At 40.1% G+C, this 15,860-nt stretch overlaps 1 protein-coding gene across 1 annotated transcript in view; it reads left to right on the forward strand.

Annotated features, from left to right (window-relative positions):
* The window catches only part of LOC130073787 (transmembrane protein 255B), a 53,594-nt gene that overhangs the window by 30,989 nt on the left and 6,745 nt on the right, over nt 1–15,860 (forward strand). Inside the window, exons 5-7 of the mRNA XM_056239405.1 lie at nt 275–355; nt 1,012–1,097; nt 1,578–1,737. Coding sequence (XP_056095380.1) covers nt 275–355; nt 1,012–1,097; nt 1,578–1,737 — 327 coding nt within the window. The remainder of the gene's footprint in view (nt 1–274; nt 356–1,011; nt 1,098–1,577; nt 1,738–15,860) is intronic.

Here is a 15,860-nt window from a genome sequence, read left to right on the forward strand (position 1 = left end):
GTCACTGAATACTGGCGCTCTTTAGTACTTGTGTAAAACTTCAGAGGACAGATCATCTGTCTTAGCAGCATGGATGCGGCCCATAAAGAGAAGAACGATGGGATTGAAGGGATAAGGTGTGGTGAGAAGAAAATCCCACTGTGAGCTTCTCCAAAAAAAAGGCATTCTACTGTTTCTTGTCACTCCAAAAAGGGAATTGTATTAAAAAAAGTTAGTTAAAACAGTTTCAAAGGAAAAGGGCAAACTGTAGACATTTCTTACACTCTGTCAACAGGATATGCGTCCAATGAGGGCAGGAAGATGTCAGTTCTACACCAGTGGAAATAGCTACATCTATGAGAACTACTACACTACAGTGAGTCAAATCCTCTAGGTTTACTTTCAGTTCTGTAAAATATCCCTTGTGAAAAAGAAGTGTGGTTAATTTTATTGAATGTGCGCTTGTAGTATTCTGCAAATATAAAAAAAATAAATAAATAAACAACTAAATAAAAGGCTAATTATATGTATTTAAAAAGAGTACACTTTCATGACTAAGTAATTAAGTAAAGTTAACTCTTTCCCCGCCATTGACGGAACTTTCCGGCAATCCGTGTTTTCACTGTTATACGGTAGGGGGAGCTATTACTCAACTTCTATAATAGTACAGAATCTCCAGATCAAAACACAGGCAAAGAAAAAGCAGAAACAAGTTATTGAAGCATATGCACATATAAAATAACGCAATCATTAACATTAAACAGGAAATAAATCACAACTGCCTAATGTTACCGAATGAGCTGTCGACCCAGGACGAGCTATAGGACTGTGAAGCTTTGGGGGTGTTGATGGAATCGATCTACTCCATCTACGAATTTTGATAATCGTTCTGAATGCGATCCAGACATAGTCTTTGACAATGCGATTTTCTCCGCTTTTTGTTCAAAATGTTGCTTTTTTATGAAACTTACCCACATTCAAGTGTTGAATAGCCTATAACATTTTATTTTCTAAACCTACTTTGTTTTGTAGGTTCCCTGTCAAGGACTAACAGAGTCCTGTGATATGAAAGTTCGCAGTGGAACATGTTACTGTTGTGATTTGTATGATTGTGCCAAGTAAGTAATTAGCATATTTGTGAAGACACACTTTAAAGAAACACTCATCAATAATGCTAAATAAATAATAATAATAATAAAGTTGTTATCTGTCCACCCCATAGCATAATAGAGAGCTAAGGCAAATATAACTATTGCTATTATTCATATTTTGAGGGTTTAAATTCCTAAAAGTAAGTAAGGAAACACATAACTCATTTAGCACCATACATAGCAAGAACCACTTACAGAGACATATACTTTCGGTAACACTTTAGTTTAGGGTCTCTATTTCTCTAATTCGGGTCTAATTACCTAGTTGCTTATAACATGCATATTACTAGGATATTGGCTGTTTATTAGTACTTATAAAGCACATATCAATGCCTTATTCTGCCTTATTCAGAACATCTAGTTGCAGTAGATTAGTTATTAATGTGAAATAGCACATAATCATGTAATACTATGACAATGATTTGCCTGCTTGCTTTCTTTTTCCAGTGGAGGATATCTGAACAATTACTATGAGTTTGTTGGTGTGCAGAGCTGTCAGGAGGTCCTTTCTCTGTATGTTCTCCTCTGGATCCTAACTGCCCTTAACCTTCTGGCCTTCGTGTTTGGAATCCTGACCACTGCTGTACTGGGCAGTTTCAAAGACATGGTGAGTCTCTGAGTAAATTGGAGAGAGAGAGAAACAAAGAAAAAGAGTACTCTGCAGTGACATTGTGTTTAGAATCCGAATTTAAACTTCAATTTAATTTGAGTCCATTTCAGAAAATATGAATTTTGCCCATTCATGATCTGTCCAACTTAAGGGGGTGGTCACATTTACCGTTGTTCTGCAAATTTTCATGGGAATTTTCGCATGAAGGGTGAAGATTCCTTCACACAGATTTGTCTATGGATTCAAGTTGGTCACACATTCACTGCATTGACCAACAGAAAGGTGCTTGGTTTAAAAGTGTATTGTGGGCTGTGCTTCACACATCACTACACTATTTACAATAGACAATTCAGAAATTTAATCTGATTTTTAAACTGATACTTTAGAGATCGGTAACACTTTAGTTTAGGGTCTCTATTTCTCTAATTCGGGTCTAATTACCTAGTTGCTTATAACATGCATATTACTAGGATATTGGCTGTTTATTAGTACTTATAAAGCACATATCAATGCCTTATTCTGCATTACCATATTCTACATCCCTTACCAAATACCTAAACTTAACAACTACCTTACTAACTATTAATAAGCAGTAATTAGAGGAGTTTATTAAGGGAAAAGTCATTGGTAATAGTTAGTTAATTGTGAGAATTGGACCCTAAACTAAAATCCAAAAAGATCTACAATGATTTAGTAAGCTGTTTTACACCTATAAAAATCTCTGCTAGGTGTGGGCGATATTGAATTTGATTTTCAGTTATGATTTTGGCTTCCAATGATCAGGAAAACAAGACAATTTTGATTAAGTGATCATTGTGCCACATTCATTTTAAAAATTGGTCTTGTGTTATAAATCCAATGCACCCCTTTTCTGGTACACTTTTGTCCCTCCCTAAAAGCCTAAACTTAATGCCCAAATCAGTTCAAGTGATTGCTGCAAAATGCAGTGAAGTGTTGCTAAACTGTGGGATGTGCTTGTTAGGCCCGGTCTCAAATGGAACCCGAAGCCCTCGCGATCTTCATACGAGTCCACACGTAATGGCGCTTTGCTTGGCAAAAGTGTGCATCGAGGGGGTGCTCCCTTCTGATACCTAAAATAACAAATGGGACACCCTATGGTCTTGTGGACTTAATTGACACATGCACACGGCAACCATTGTATGTCCACAAGACCACAAGTGCACATCAAGTGTGCCATTTGGGACAGAGCCTAAATAATAGCATAAATAAGAAACCAGTTCAGTAGACACACAAGTGAAGTATGCTTTGTGCTTCGGGTGTCTGCAATCAAAAATAGCTAAAATTGTAATGTTGTAAAAAAAAACAAAAAAAAAAACATTGGTCATATCAGGTAATAATGTGTGTTTGCCCATGTGGTCTTTAGACAAAGTGAGAGAGGAGAATGAAAAGGGAATAGTAGTCTGTAAGAAGACAACAAATCTTTTTAATTGTTTCATCATTTTCTGCAATCCTTATATAATCCTGCTTTCACATCACACGACAACATCCTGCATATTTGGCATGTGTTTAATTAAAAGCGACATTCTCAAATTAGAAAGAAAGAGAACGTTTTTGTGATCTCTTGGGAATCTGTGGTGACATTCTTTTGTTTGTGCTTTTGTTTATTGATAAAGCAGAAAACAGCTGCAGAGATTTCCACTTTGTTTCCAGTAATCCTCCAGTGTTGAAGGATTGGAAATCCATCATATTTATGAATTGTCCTTTCCTGCAAAGTCAATCTTGGCCTAAACGCAGATGTTTGGCTGACCAAAACGGATTCTCCTCAAGGATGTTTGTGTATTTTTCTTTGTCCTTGATGCAAACAAGCTTTTTAGTTTCTCCTGCAAATAGAAACGCAGAACGTAATGCTGCTGTCACCATGTTTGACTGAGGATTGAGAGATTGTTACTTGAGAGGATGGCTTTATTTGATTTGGCTAAGAGAACAAAAAAGTATGTGTGTGTGTGTGAGTGTGTGTCTGAGTGTGAGTGTGTGTTTATATGTAAACTTTTAAAAAGGACACATGAAATGTCAGAATAAAACGAAGAATAAAGAAACGCAAGCATTAGAACAAAGAGGGTTTTTAATAATTCAGCCATCACTGATTTGTTTCCTTTTTCAATATTGCTGTGGCAAGTTTTTGCATTTACACTGCAGGACTTAATACGCAGATCTATTTTGAAAAAATGAGATTTTCTGTCCCTTCCTTTGGTTATCACTGTCAGTCATCCCAAATATTGGTTCAATATTCGTTCATTCGTTCAATTCGTTTGTGAATATTCGTTCATTCGGAACACCCTGCAATGCCATCAAACACAGACAAAAATTCTGTAGTGCATATTAGAGAAGTTGAGGTATGATGACATATACTTCTAAAAATAAATATAAATTATCATACTTTTATTTAATGTGTATGTAATTCAAGTGAATTTATATAAATATTAAAATATTATTTAGTTAATATAAATTGTCAAGTGTTAAATGTATTTTGCAATGTTTAATATGAAAATGTATGTAATTTGGTAGATGTGTACTTCATCTGATAAAATTCCAGGACAGGAATTGAGAACCACTGGAATACTGAAACTAAAGCTATTTTTGATGCATCGTTTTAATGAATTTAGAACTTTTACAGAACTTCCTGGGTAAAATAGCAATTGGTGTAATCCTTCCTTTACACTGACATCCAGACAACATACACTTCCACCCTGGTAATAACTACAAAGATCCCAATCATGTCTGAATCAATACCTGAAATGACAGATGAACTCAAACACTGTATAGGAATCTAATCTCATCAGAATAGTGCTGAAGACACAGATGCTCCTCTGGAAACACTTATGCAAAAGAATGAAAAGCAGTTACATACATTGGTCCAATTTTTCACAAAGGTCAAGAGAGTGCTGCTTTAAAGGCTTTAAGTGGGACAATATTGGACCGCAAATCACATAAAACATGGCACATCTGTCGGACCGCTGGAAGGGCTTTTTAAAAATCTGTCAGCAGAGCACAATGAAGAGAAACTTCTGGGCTTATTTTTTATATAAATGATCCTCCTGGTAAATCTCTGAAGTGTTGAAGAGAAATGTTTGTAAATGTTTTAATGGTTTCTGCTTATTCAGCTAAATATCTCTGACACTGTGTCAGTATAAATATTCATACCCTCAACTCAGTATTTGTCACAGTCAGAAGAGGAGACAGCTGATTCAAAGATACAAGTTCTTTATTGTAACGTGCCAACACAAGTATGAATCAGGTAAGCCAACAGTGTCAGAGAAAGTCACTGAGTCATCACTTAGCTGGTAATTTCAAGTTTCTTTGTCCTTTGCGGGTATGGATGAATGAAGATTGTCAGTGCAAGGAAGATGATGATGATCGCAAGGGGTATGTATCCACAAGGCAGATAAGCGGTCAGGTAAGTCCATACACCCAGTAGGCGGACAGGATGAGCCAGGGTAGAATCCCCAGCAGACGTTCCAGGATGCATGGTGGAGCTGAAGACTCCCAGGGCAGAGCAGGAGACCACCACATCCGAGCTGGAAGGCTAACTTGAGAATGTCTGGAGGATCAGCTGGCTTGAGAACGTCTAAATGGGCGGCTGGCTTGGGAACATTTGGAGGGCCGGCTAACTAGCCGACGTCCGGAAGGCCGGCTGACTATGATCGGCCTCCATGGCCGTAATGAAGGAACTATGATCGGCCTCAGTGACTTTGATCGAGGGAGATTCTGATATCAGTGAGCGAGGAGTGGAGCAGGGAGTGGTAAATGGTGAACCCGGAGCGGAGCATGAGAGTATGTGAGCGGAGTGGAGCGGCAACAATTTTACCTTTTACAATCACGCCGCTCCACTCCGCTCACACACTCTGGTGTGCAGCCCACACACACAACATAACTGTAGCCATCATGGGCAGTGCTGTAATTACTATAGAATCAGTTACCGTTGGATCCTGCTGCGCTGCTATCTCCTGTCTGAGCTTTGGGGCTTGATCTGGTTCCTGGCTGAGCTTTGGGTCTTGAGTGGGCTCATGGACTGGAGCGGACTCTGGAGTGAGCTAATTGGCTTGAGCAGGCTCTGGAGTTGGCTCATGGGCTGGAGAGGACTCTGGGGTTGGCTCATGGGCTGGAGAGGACTCTGGAGTGGGCTCAGGGGCTGGAGAGGACTCTGGAGCGAGTTCATGGGCTGGAGCAGGCTCTAGAGAGTTTTCAGGGGTTGGAGAGGACTCTGGGGTGGGCTCATGGGCTGGAGAGGACTCTGGAGTGGGCTCAGGGACTGGAGCCGACACTGGACTGCGCTCAGGGGCTGAAGCCAACACTGGGATTTCTTTCTCTGGAACGGGCTCTGGAATCTCTACCTCTGGAACAGACCTTTGGAATCTCTTTCTCAGGAATTTATTTTTCTGGAACTGACTCTGGACTTGGGAACTGATGAGTGGAGTGCTTCTTTAGAGCCACCCTGACAGAAATGAGGGGAGGATCCGCTCTGTTGAGCACAGCCTTCTGTGCCCAGGAAAGGGCTGGATATGTTGCTTTCCTGGTTCGGGGAATAGTAAGATACTCTATGATGGCTGGAGACTGGCCTGAAATGCCATGCTGGTTAAAGAAAACTGGTGGATCTTTGACAAGAACAGACTTTATGGTTGACTCAGGACGACTGTATGTATTGAACCACACCACCACAGTACGAGGTCCAAAAATTGTGCTTGTGTCACACATCCATTTTTTGTTGGCAGAAATTGTCATCTAGTCCATTTTTGAAGCAGTTGATAAGGATACTATCTGTCAGAGTCAGAAGAGGAGACAGCTGATTCAAAGATACAAGTTCTTTATTGTAATGTGCAAACACAAAGAATGAATCAGGTAACCCAACAGTATCAGAGAAAGTCACCACTTAGCTGGTAATTTCAAGTTTCTTTGTCCTTTTGCGGGTATGGAGTAATGAAGATTGTCAGTGCATGGGAGATGACGATGAGGATGATCACAAGGGGTAAGTATCCACAAGGCAGGTAAGCAGTCAGGTAAAGGAAAAAAAATGTGTGGAGAGGCAGAAAACGGTCAAGAACAAAGACAACGACTGAGACAACAACCATGGATTCTCAGGGAGCGGAAACAAGAGCAGACGGTAATCAACCTATCAAATACCTCTCTTACCCCTGACCATGTGAGTGTGTTATCCAAAGGACTTTCTTTTTCTCCCACTTACCACACTAATGTGTTTAACACCAAGGTGGATCTATTTAGATTCTACCGAAGCCTCCACCTCAAAGTTTGGTATCATCAGTATATTCAGAGAAATGACTGCACAGCACAAAGATCTTCCATTAGACCAAAATCATATTTTATGCCTCCAGTTTCGAATGTGACTTTGACTGCTTTCACAAAAAAGGTGGATTATGATATCGAAAGACTATTCTTATCATCAAATCAAAAAAGTAGGGAAAACTTGACCAAATCCCATACAATTGCAATGGATCATCTAACAAAGAATGAGTCTATAATCATAAAACCTGCTGATAAAGGAGGAGCAGTTGTAATAATGGACAGAGATAAAAATGTTGAAGAAGCCTTACGACAACTCAACAATCAAGACTACTATCAACGGCTGCGGTCTAATCCGATAGACAACATAAGAGATCAATTCAAAGTTCTGTTGCTCACAGCGAAGGATACTGGGTGGATTTTAAAACAGGAGCATGATTTCCTCCTATGTCAACATCCTAGAATACCCACCTTCTACATGCTCCCAAAGATCCACAAGTCTCTCGAATCTCCTCCAGGCAGGCCCATTATATCGTCTAATGGGTCTCTCACAGAACCAGCTTCGCAATTTATAGACTTCCACATTAAGCCTTTGGCTCAACAACTTTCTTCCTATATACAGGATACTACCCATGTGTTGAAGGTCTTAAAGGGACACTTCACCCATTTGCATTAAGCTTTCCATTGTTAGAAACCCAGTCATACTATTGAATGGTCGTGCAACACTCTCTCATTTTCCCCTGAGACGAGAGAAATCCACTATTTACCTTTTTCACTTCCTCCTACAATGACGCAAAAATCGTCATTTTACGTCATTGTAGGAGGAAGTATAAGAGATTTCTGTAAAGACTACAAGCACTAGTTCCCACCCTTTCAAACCCACCCATAGGGGGTTGGACCTAATGCGCTAACAGAGCTATCACAGATCAGTGGTTGGGACTTCACTTGTAGATACTGAAATCAATATCAGCCATCTTGTTTATAAGCTAAGCTAACAAGCGCTGTGGAGATAGGAAGTTACGACAATGACGGAAGAAACTAAACATGATATGGAAGAAGAGGATTTTGAAATTCTGCTGCTCGAATCCGATGTTCGTGGCTATTTTTACGAGCCGCAATATAGTGAAGAGGAGCTGAGGCTGATGGAGGAAAAGGAGGCGGCTGCTGTGGCTTCTGCAGCCGAGTCAGAAGACCTGCCTGTCGTGGACGAGGAGCCCGGACTGGCTCGAGCTGGGCGGACTGCTGGTTGCTGTGCTCTCGCGGTGCACTACGGACACAGATAGAGTCCGTCTGCTGCAGAGAATTTCAACGATGGCAATTTCTCCTGGACGAAATCTCTGAATCAGACGAGCACACAGACGTTTGTGTTGTGATGTGAACCATCCTAGTTTCGCACCGCATATGTTCTGACTGAACATCCAGGTATCATGCAATAATTCACCATATAGAAAGAAATACAAAGGAGGAGTAATTCGCTAATGAGTTTGCCAATGTAACGGGTTCGTTGTTGTGGGAAGAAGGAGGCGGAAACCGGCGAACATTTAAACATTTTAATAGTAAAATAAACAAATACAAAACAAAAGTATAAGCCAGCTGGCCACACACAACAGAAACAAAACATAACATAAAATCAGGCCTGTTCCTTTTATGCCTCCGCTCCTCCGTGAGAGATGTGAGACCGCTGCGTCTCACAGGTGTCATTCATTATCACTCACGCCACCGGCCTCGCGCTGTCCTCTTACGTCCCTCGCCCTCGTCCTGCTCGCCACAGCCAACTAACTAGACATTTTGTGTGAAATGAATTTCAAACTCTTTTGGCAGCTAGCTTTGTAGACGGAAGAGTGATTTCTTTTCTCTGATGTTTGCACTGTTCTGGATTAGTGGGAGTGGCTTGCGGAGCTGTGCAATGTGGTGCATTGTGGGAGTTGTTGTCTTACATACAAATGTGCCCAAAAGTTATTTTCTGTCTTTTCTCAGTCAAGAGGGCACCAAATTCAAAATTTCTTTTACATTTTGACTACATATATGACCCACTTTCAATAAAGATTAATGTTGAAATGGGTGAAGTGACCCTTTAAGCGATATGACAGTTCCAGACAACTGCTTCTTAGTCACATTGGATGTGGAATCTATACACGAACATTGCTCATAATGATGGACTAAAAGCTTTACAACATTTCCTGACTAATAGACCTATAAACTCTTTGCCTCCCTCCGAATTTATCGTTCTGCTCACCGAATGGACACATAAAAATAATGTTTTCCTTTTCCAAGACCTAATTTATATTCAAGTTTGGGGCACTGCGATGGGTGCATGTTTTGCCCCCAACTATGCTAACCTTTTTTTAGGCTTGTGGGAGAGGGATTTAGTCTATTTAAACAAATATAGTGACAAGATAAAATGGTGGGGGAGGTACATTGATGATATTCTTCTGATTTGGGGTGGTTCTTATGATGAACTGTTACAATTTTATGATTACTTGAACAATAATGATAGGAATATAAAATTGTGCATGGAACATTCCAAAACGACTATTAACTTTTTAGATCTAACCATTTCTATTGGTAAAGATGGGAAACTCCATACTACTGTATATCGTAAAACAACAGATAGGAACACTATGTTAAAAGCAGATAGTTTCCATCCAAATTGGCTAAAAACAATATACCCTTTGGCCAGTTTCAACGTCTTAGACGGATTTGTGATACCTATAACGAATATGAAGTGCAAGCTAAAGTCCTGTCCAACCGATTTTTAGAAAGGGGCTATCAAACAGAAACTGTACAAAATGCTTATAAGAAAGCCCAGTCTATTCCTAGACCAGAGCTATTCCAGAAGAAGACAAAACGATCCTGTTTACAGAATCAGGCCTATTTTGTGACAGAATATAGCTCTTTGGCCAATCCCATAAAAAGGATTATACACTTAAATTGGAATCTTATTAAGAGTGATCCTGTTCTTAGTGAAGTGTTTTCTGCTTCTCCAAAAATAAGTTTCAAGAGGGCTCCAACTTTACGAGATAGGCTAGTATCTAGTCATCTTCCTGCCATAGACCACTTGGCTTAACAGACCATTAAAAGGTACTTAAAAAATGTGGGTCTTGCAACCATTGTTCTAGTATTAAAGAATGCAAAAAAAATTGTAATTTCAAGACAGATAAAAGGTACAACATAAAGGCATTCATTAATTGCAACACCACTTTTGTGGTATATAGGTTATCATGCAAATGTGGATGTTTTTATGTAGGCCGGACCAAGAGACGTCTCAAAGACAGAGTATCGGAGCATAAGAATGCCATTAGAAAAGCTAATTTAAATTACCCTATGGCAAAACACTTTCAAAATGTGCACAACAGTAATCCAGAAGGCCTAATGGTTGAGGGTTTAGAAACGATTAAAAAGAATATTCGGGGTGGTGACCGATTAAAATTACTTTTACAGAGAGAAACTTTTTATATATACGAGTTACAGGCCACAATATACCCTGGTTTGAATGAAGAAATAGATTTCAGTCCCTTTTTGTGATATGCCTTCTGTCTGTTTTTTTGTTTTTTTTTGGACTATGCAACCCCCTAGTGGGCCTTCTCTGTATGTGTTTGTAATTTGTCATTCAGGTGTTTCTAATTAGCATCTATACAAGAGGAAATTGTTTGATTGAAAAATATACCCTGAAGAAGGCTGTTTGTGGCGCTATGCGTGGGTTGTTTTTTTCCCCCCATGTCTTTTAAATTTTCTATTATGAAATAGCCAGTCAAATAAAGGCTTTTTTATCAATTCCTAAGAAGAGTGCCTTGGATTTCGTTCTAGTACAAGCAGTCAGGTAAATCCATACACTCGGTAGAGAGTGACGAGACCAGACAATGTGATGTGGTGCTGCTGATGAGGATGATTGATGGCAGGTGCGGGTGGTGATTGAGTGTGTGCAGGTGGGAGCCAGGAAGGATTTTGCTGGGAAATGTAGGCCCTGTCCACACGGACACGGGTATTTTTATAACCGTGACTTTTTTTACTCGGTTCGGCCGTTCGTCCACACGAAAACGCACTGAAACCTAACATTTTTGAAAACCCCTTCCAGGGTGAGGATTTTCAGAAACGCCGGTTACAGTGTTGTCGTGTAGACAGTGAATCCGGGGTTTTTGCCTTGCGACGTCAGAGTGTGCGCCGTTATCCGCTGTGTTTGACGTCAGATTTGACAACCCGATCATACGACCAATTCGTCCGAATTTGACGAGTGATTAAAAGATGGCTAATTCGTAACATTTCGTACGACCTCACTCGTGCGCATTAGTACGATTTTTGCTAAAACTTACATATTTGACGAGTTGCCCAATTCGTATGAATTCGTACGAATGACCTACCCCTGACCCCGCCCCTAAACCTACCCATCACGTGGGTTTAGACAAATCGTACAAATTCGTACGAATGAGGTCGTACGAATTCATACGAATTGGCCATCTTTTAATCACTCGTCAAATTCGGACGAATTGGTCATGAGATAGCGTTGGATTTGCGCTTCTGATTGGCCAACGTGGCTTTACGGTTAAGGTTTATATCGCCGCCTGCTGGCGTGGCATGCTCTTGACCGCGCTTGATAGCGTGTTTATGCGTTTTCATGTAGACGGAGACCAAGCATTTGTGGACGGGATTTTTTTTTTTAAACGCTGTAGGAAAAACTCCGGTTATAAAAAATACCCGTGTCCGTGTGGACAAGGCGGTAGTTTTGCGGTGACTGGGCTGGTGACTGGAAATCGTGATAGTATTTAATTGAAGCACCTTTACAGCCTCAAGTCATTTGGGGTATGATTCAATAAGCTTTGTATATCTGTATTTGGGGATTTTCTACCATTCTTCTCTGAAGATCCTCTAGACTAGGTTTTCATTAAGGATAGCTCTGTATTTTTCTGGTTTGAGCTTTCCTTCTCTGACGAGTCCTCCAGTTCCTGGTGCTGAAAAACACCCCCACAGCATGATGCTGCCACCACCCCATTTTACTGTTGGGATGGTATTGTGCAGGTGATGAGCGGTGCCTAGTTTCCTTCAGACATGACGCTTGGAACAGAGGTTCATCAGACCAGAGAATCTTGTTTCTCAAAGTCGGAGAGTCCTTTAGGCGCTTTTTTTTTTGCATTTTCCAAGAGGGATTTCATTTGTCTTTTCTTGAGGAAAGGCTTGAGTCTGTAACCTGGCCCTAGCCAGATGAATTTCACTCCACCTAGCTTCACTCACATCCATCTGGAACCGATCCATTGAAATTGCGTTTCAGAAGGCTGGGCCTTAACAAAAATCCTTGCATATGATTGGATAAGCCACTTGTCTGTCATCTTTATCGACGTGCTATTTCAACCACTCACACCGAAGCCAACCCGTGACGCTGAAGAATCCGGTCGGGAGAAGGCACTGATAAACATCGTTTCCACCAACAAAAGCCTTCAGAGCCGTTCTCTGATGTTCTTTTAATGAAACAATATTAGGTAGATTGGACAACACGGATGAAATAGCAGCATCAATGTTAACGCTTGTTTCCTCGATGCGAGCCGCCATTGTTGTCTGAATCAAAACAGTCTCACGGTCGCTTCTCCACTACGTCACATCTATGAAACTCCCGCCCTGCGTCCTGATTGGCTAAACCATAAAGTTGGTTGGAGAAATCACTCTCAACGGAAGAGGTTCCAGATGGATGTGAGTGAAGCTAGGCGGAGCGAAATTCATCTGGCTAGGGCCAGGTTATTGAGTCTGGCCACTTTGCTAAAAATCCCAGATCTGTGGAGTGTCGCAGTGATGTTTGTCCTTCTGTAAGTTTCTCCCATCTCCATATATGATCATGGAGCTCAACCAGAGTGACAATCAGCTTCTAGGTCACCACTCTAGGCCCTTCTCCATCGATTCCTCAGTTTGGCCAGAAGGCCAGCTCTAGGAAAAGTCCTGGTTGTTCCAAACTTCTTCCATGAAGGATTATGTAGGCTTCATGCTACTGTGAACTTTCAATGCAGCTGATTTTTTTGCAGTCTTCCCCTGATCTGTGTCTAGACACAATCCTGTCACTGAGCTCTGCACCCTGTTCCTATGACCTCAAGGCTTGGTTTATGCTCTGATATGTATTTTCAGCTGTTAGACCTTTTATTGACGTTTCAATAAACGTTATACGATATGTGCCGTTTCAAATCATCCATTCAATTGAATTTGCCCCAGGTTAACTCCAGTTGAAGTGTAGAAACATCTTAAAGATGATACAGTGAAATTAGTGTCCCAGAAAAAAAGGGTATAAATACTTGTTTTTACATTTTTTTTTAATAAATGTATGTATTTTATTTATTTATTTGCTTTGTCATTAAAAATGTAATTTAAAGCAGCTGCAACAACAAAATGTGTAAAAAATAAAGGGGTTAGAATGCGTTTTCAAGTTCACTGTAGATATCTTTTGCTAACCTGATTCATTTCAGTTTGCTAAGATCGTTGTAACTTTTATTTTAAACACATCTCACAATGTGTAATTATGTTCAGTGTATTTGATGGTTTGTGTTTGAATTGGATTGAACATTTTTTAACAGTGTTTAATTTTGTCTTAAACATTTGAGGTTTGCGATATTGAATTGGTGGTTTTGGCTTTGTGTTAATAGTTTTGATTAATGTGGTATTGCTTTCAGGAAATGTGTCTCAGCAATTGGGGGAAACTGTGCCAATTCAGACGGCTGCTGAATGAAAGTTACCCAAGACGGGCATTCGGGTTATACAGTCATGGTCAGAATTATTGGCACCCTTGGTAAATATAATCAAAGATACAATTAAAACTGCATTGTTTATCTTTTTGATTTTTCATTAAAAAAAATTTAAATCTAATCTTTCACTGAAGTAAAAGAATTGAAAGTGGTGGGAAAATCACATTATGAATTAAACGTTTTTCTCCAAAACACATTGGCCACAATTATTGGGACCCTTTTATTAAATACTTCTCCTAATGCCTGATGAGGTTTGAGAACACCTGGCAAGAGATCATAGACCATTACTCCTTACAGAATCTCTCCAGATCCTTCAGATTCCCAGCTCTATGTTGGTGCTTCTTCTCTTCAGTTCTACCAGAAAGAATCGGGAGGCAAAATACCGTAACCAGTATACATAACAGCCCAGCAAGCAAATATTATGATATAAAGTTCTTTGGCATAGGCCCCGCCTGTAGCTCGCAATTCGAGGGTACGGAATCTGCATTTCCTGCCTGAAGACGAAGGCAGGGGCGCAGCCGACCCCCTGGGAGGTATGGTAAGGGACCACCCTGGTGGTGGTGGGGAGGATGGAGAGGAAGGAATCATCTTGGTGGTGGTGGGGAGGATGGAGGTGAATGAAAGCATCAGCATCTACAAACTCAGATGTGTGTAAGTACCGATCTTTTATACTACAAGTATTAGAACACGATTGGATAGATGAGAAGGTAATAAGTGACGTAACGATTGAGTCTTCCCGGCAGAACTTAAGCTAAAGCTTTCATTTCACCCCCACTCATTTTCTATAGGGTTCAGGTCAGGGGATTGGGATGGCCATGGCAGAAGCTTAATTTTGTGTTCAGTGACTAATTTTTGTGTCTAAACTAGATTTAAAATCTAATTTAAATCTAGACTAAAACACATCTTTTTGACCTACTGTAGCATACACATAACATATTATAGACTTCTATAATGCAATGTTAGGCTGCATAGATTAGGAACACTTCCAGTAAATCCTGATGTACTCGTTACATCATAAGAAGGATGGCGTCTATGCTAATATTAGTATCTCTGATATCCCGAGGTTTACCGCAGTCCGCCGGATCCAGGCAGTATCCGGATCTGATAAAGGACATGCTCCTGAACATGACGACAACGTAGTCCCGAAATGTCAATTAGTCTCTCTGAAGGCCTGCTTCCCTTTCCTTTACCTCGTACAGATAAAACCTTGTCAAAATGATTCCAGTTCACATGGATACGCGGAAGCAGCAAAAAAGTCTGTATTATGAATATTTAAGGCCAGACAAGTAATTTGTTGAGGTCAATTTGTAAAGAAAGACTAAACCCCTGCGCACTAGGGGTGTAACGATACACAAACCTGACGGTTCGGTTCGTCCCACGGTTTTGAGGTCTCGGTTCGGTTCGGTTCGGTTCGGTTCATTTCGGTGGGGTGGGGGGGTTTAGAAAGCTAAAATTGCTTTTATTTTTTATTAAACAGTGCTTTAATGAACAAATTGTGTCCTTGTCTTTAAATCAATTAAATTACAAGTAAACGTTTCTCAAGGATAACAAAATTATCTGCTAATGCTGTAAACTACAGCCCTTACTTGCACATTACTATAACATTAAAGCTTAACAAGCCTAGACTTTTAGCCTAAATGATATAATAATAATCAACACTCAAATAACATTGTATGAAAACATGTAAACTGCACATAAGGCAATTTTTGCATTAACATGTTTTTACTCTAATTTGTTATTGTTGTATAATAATTTACACAGTTGCTGTTATTTTCATGACAACTATTTTAAACATACATTAAATAATCAAGATATCAAAAACAGGTTAAGTAAAATATAATATATAGGCTAATATATAGCATTTATTTAGTGAAAGAGTTAGCAAACCAGCAAGCTGTGGACACTGAATAACTTGCCTGAGGTAAATATAAAGCTAAGTGAAAAACTAAGCGTTTTATTGACGTATTTCCGCTGTTGAAACACTGATTGAGTGTTTACACGAGTTATGATGCCTTTCAGTAAGTATACTGTATCTTTCAACATACCTTCTGGTGTCCATTCATGTTTATTCTGTAACTGAGGAAGAGATGATCGCGCGCCGCGCTGCCGCATGCATACAGTGATATCTGTCACGCCACATCTAAGAGC

Source organism: Rhinichthys klamathensis, unplaced genomic scaffold, assembly GCF_029890125.1.
Source record: "Rhinichthys klamathensis goyatoka isolate OS25496 unplaced genomic scaffold, OSU_Roscu_1.1 h1tg000561l_1, whole genome shotgun sequence".
NCBI classification, from domain to species: Eukaryota; Metazoa; Chordata; class Actinopteri; order Cypriniformes; family Leuciscidae; genus Rhinichthys; species Rhinichthys klamathensis.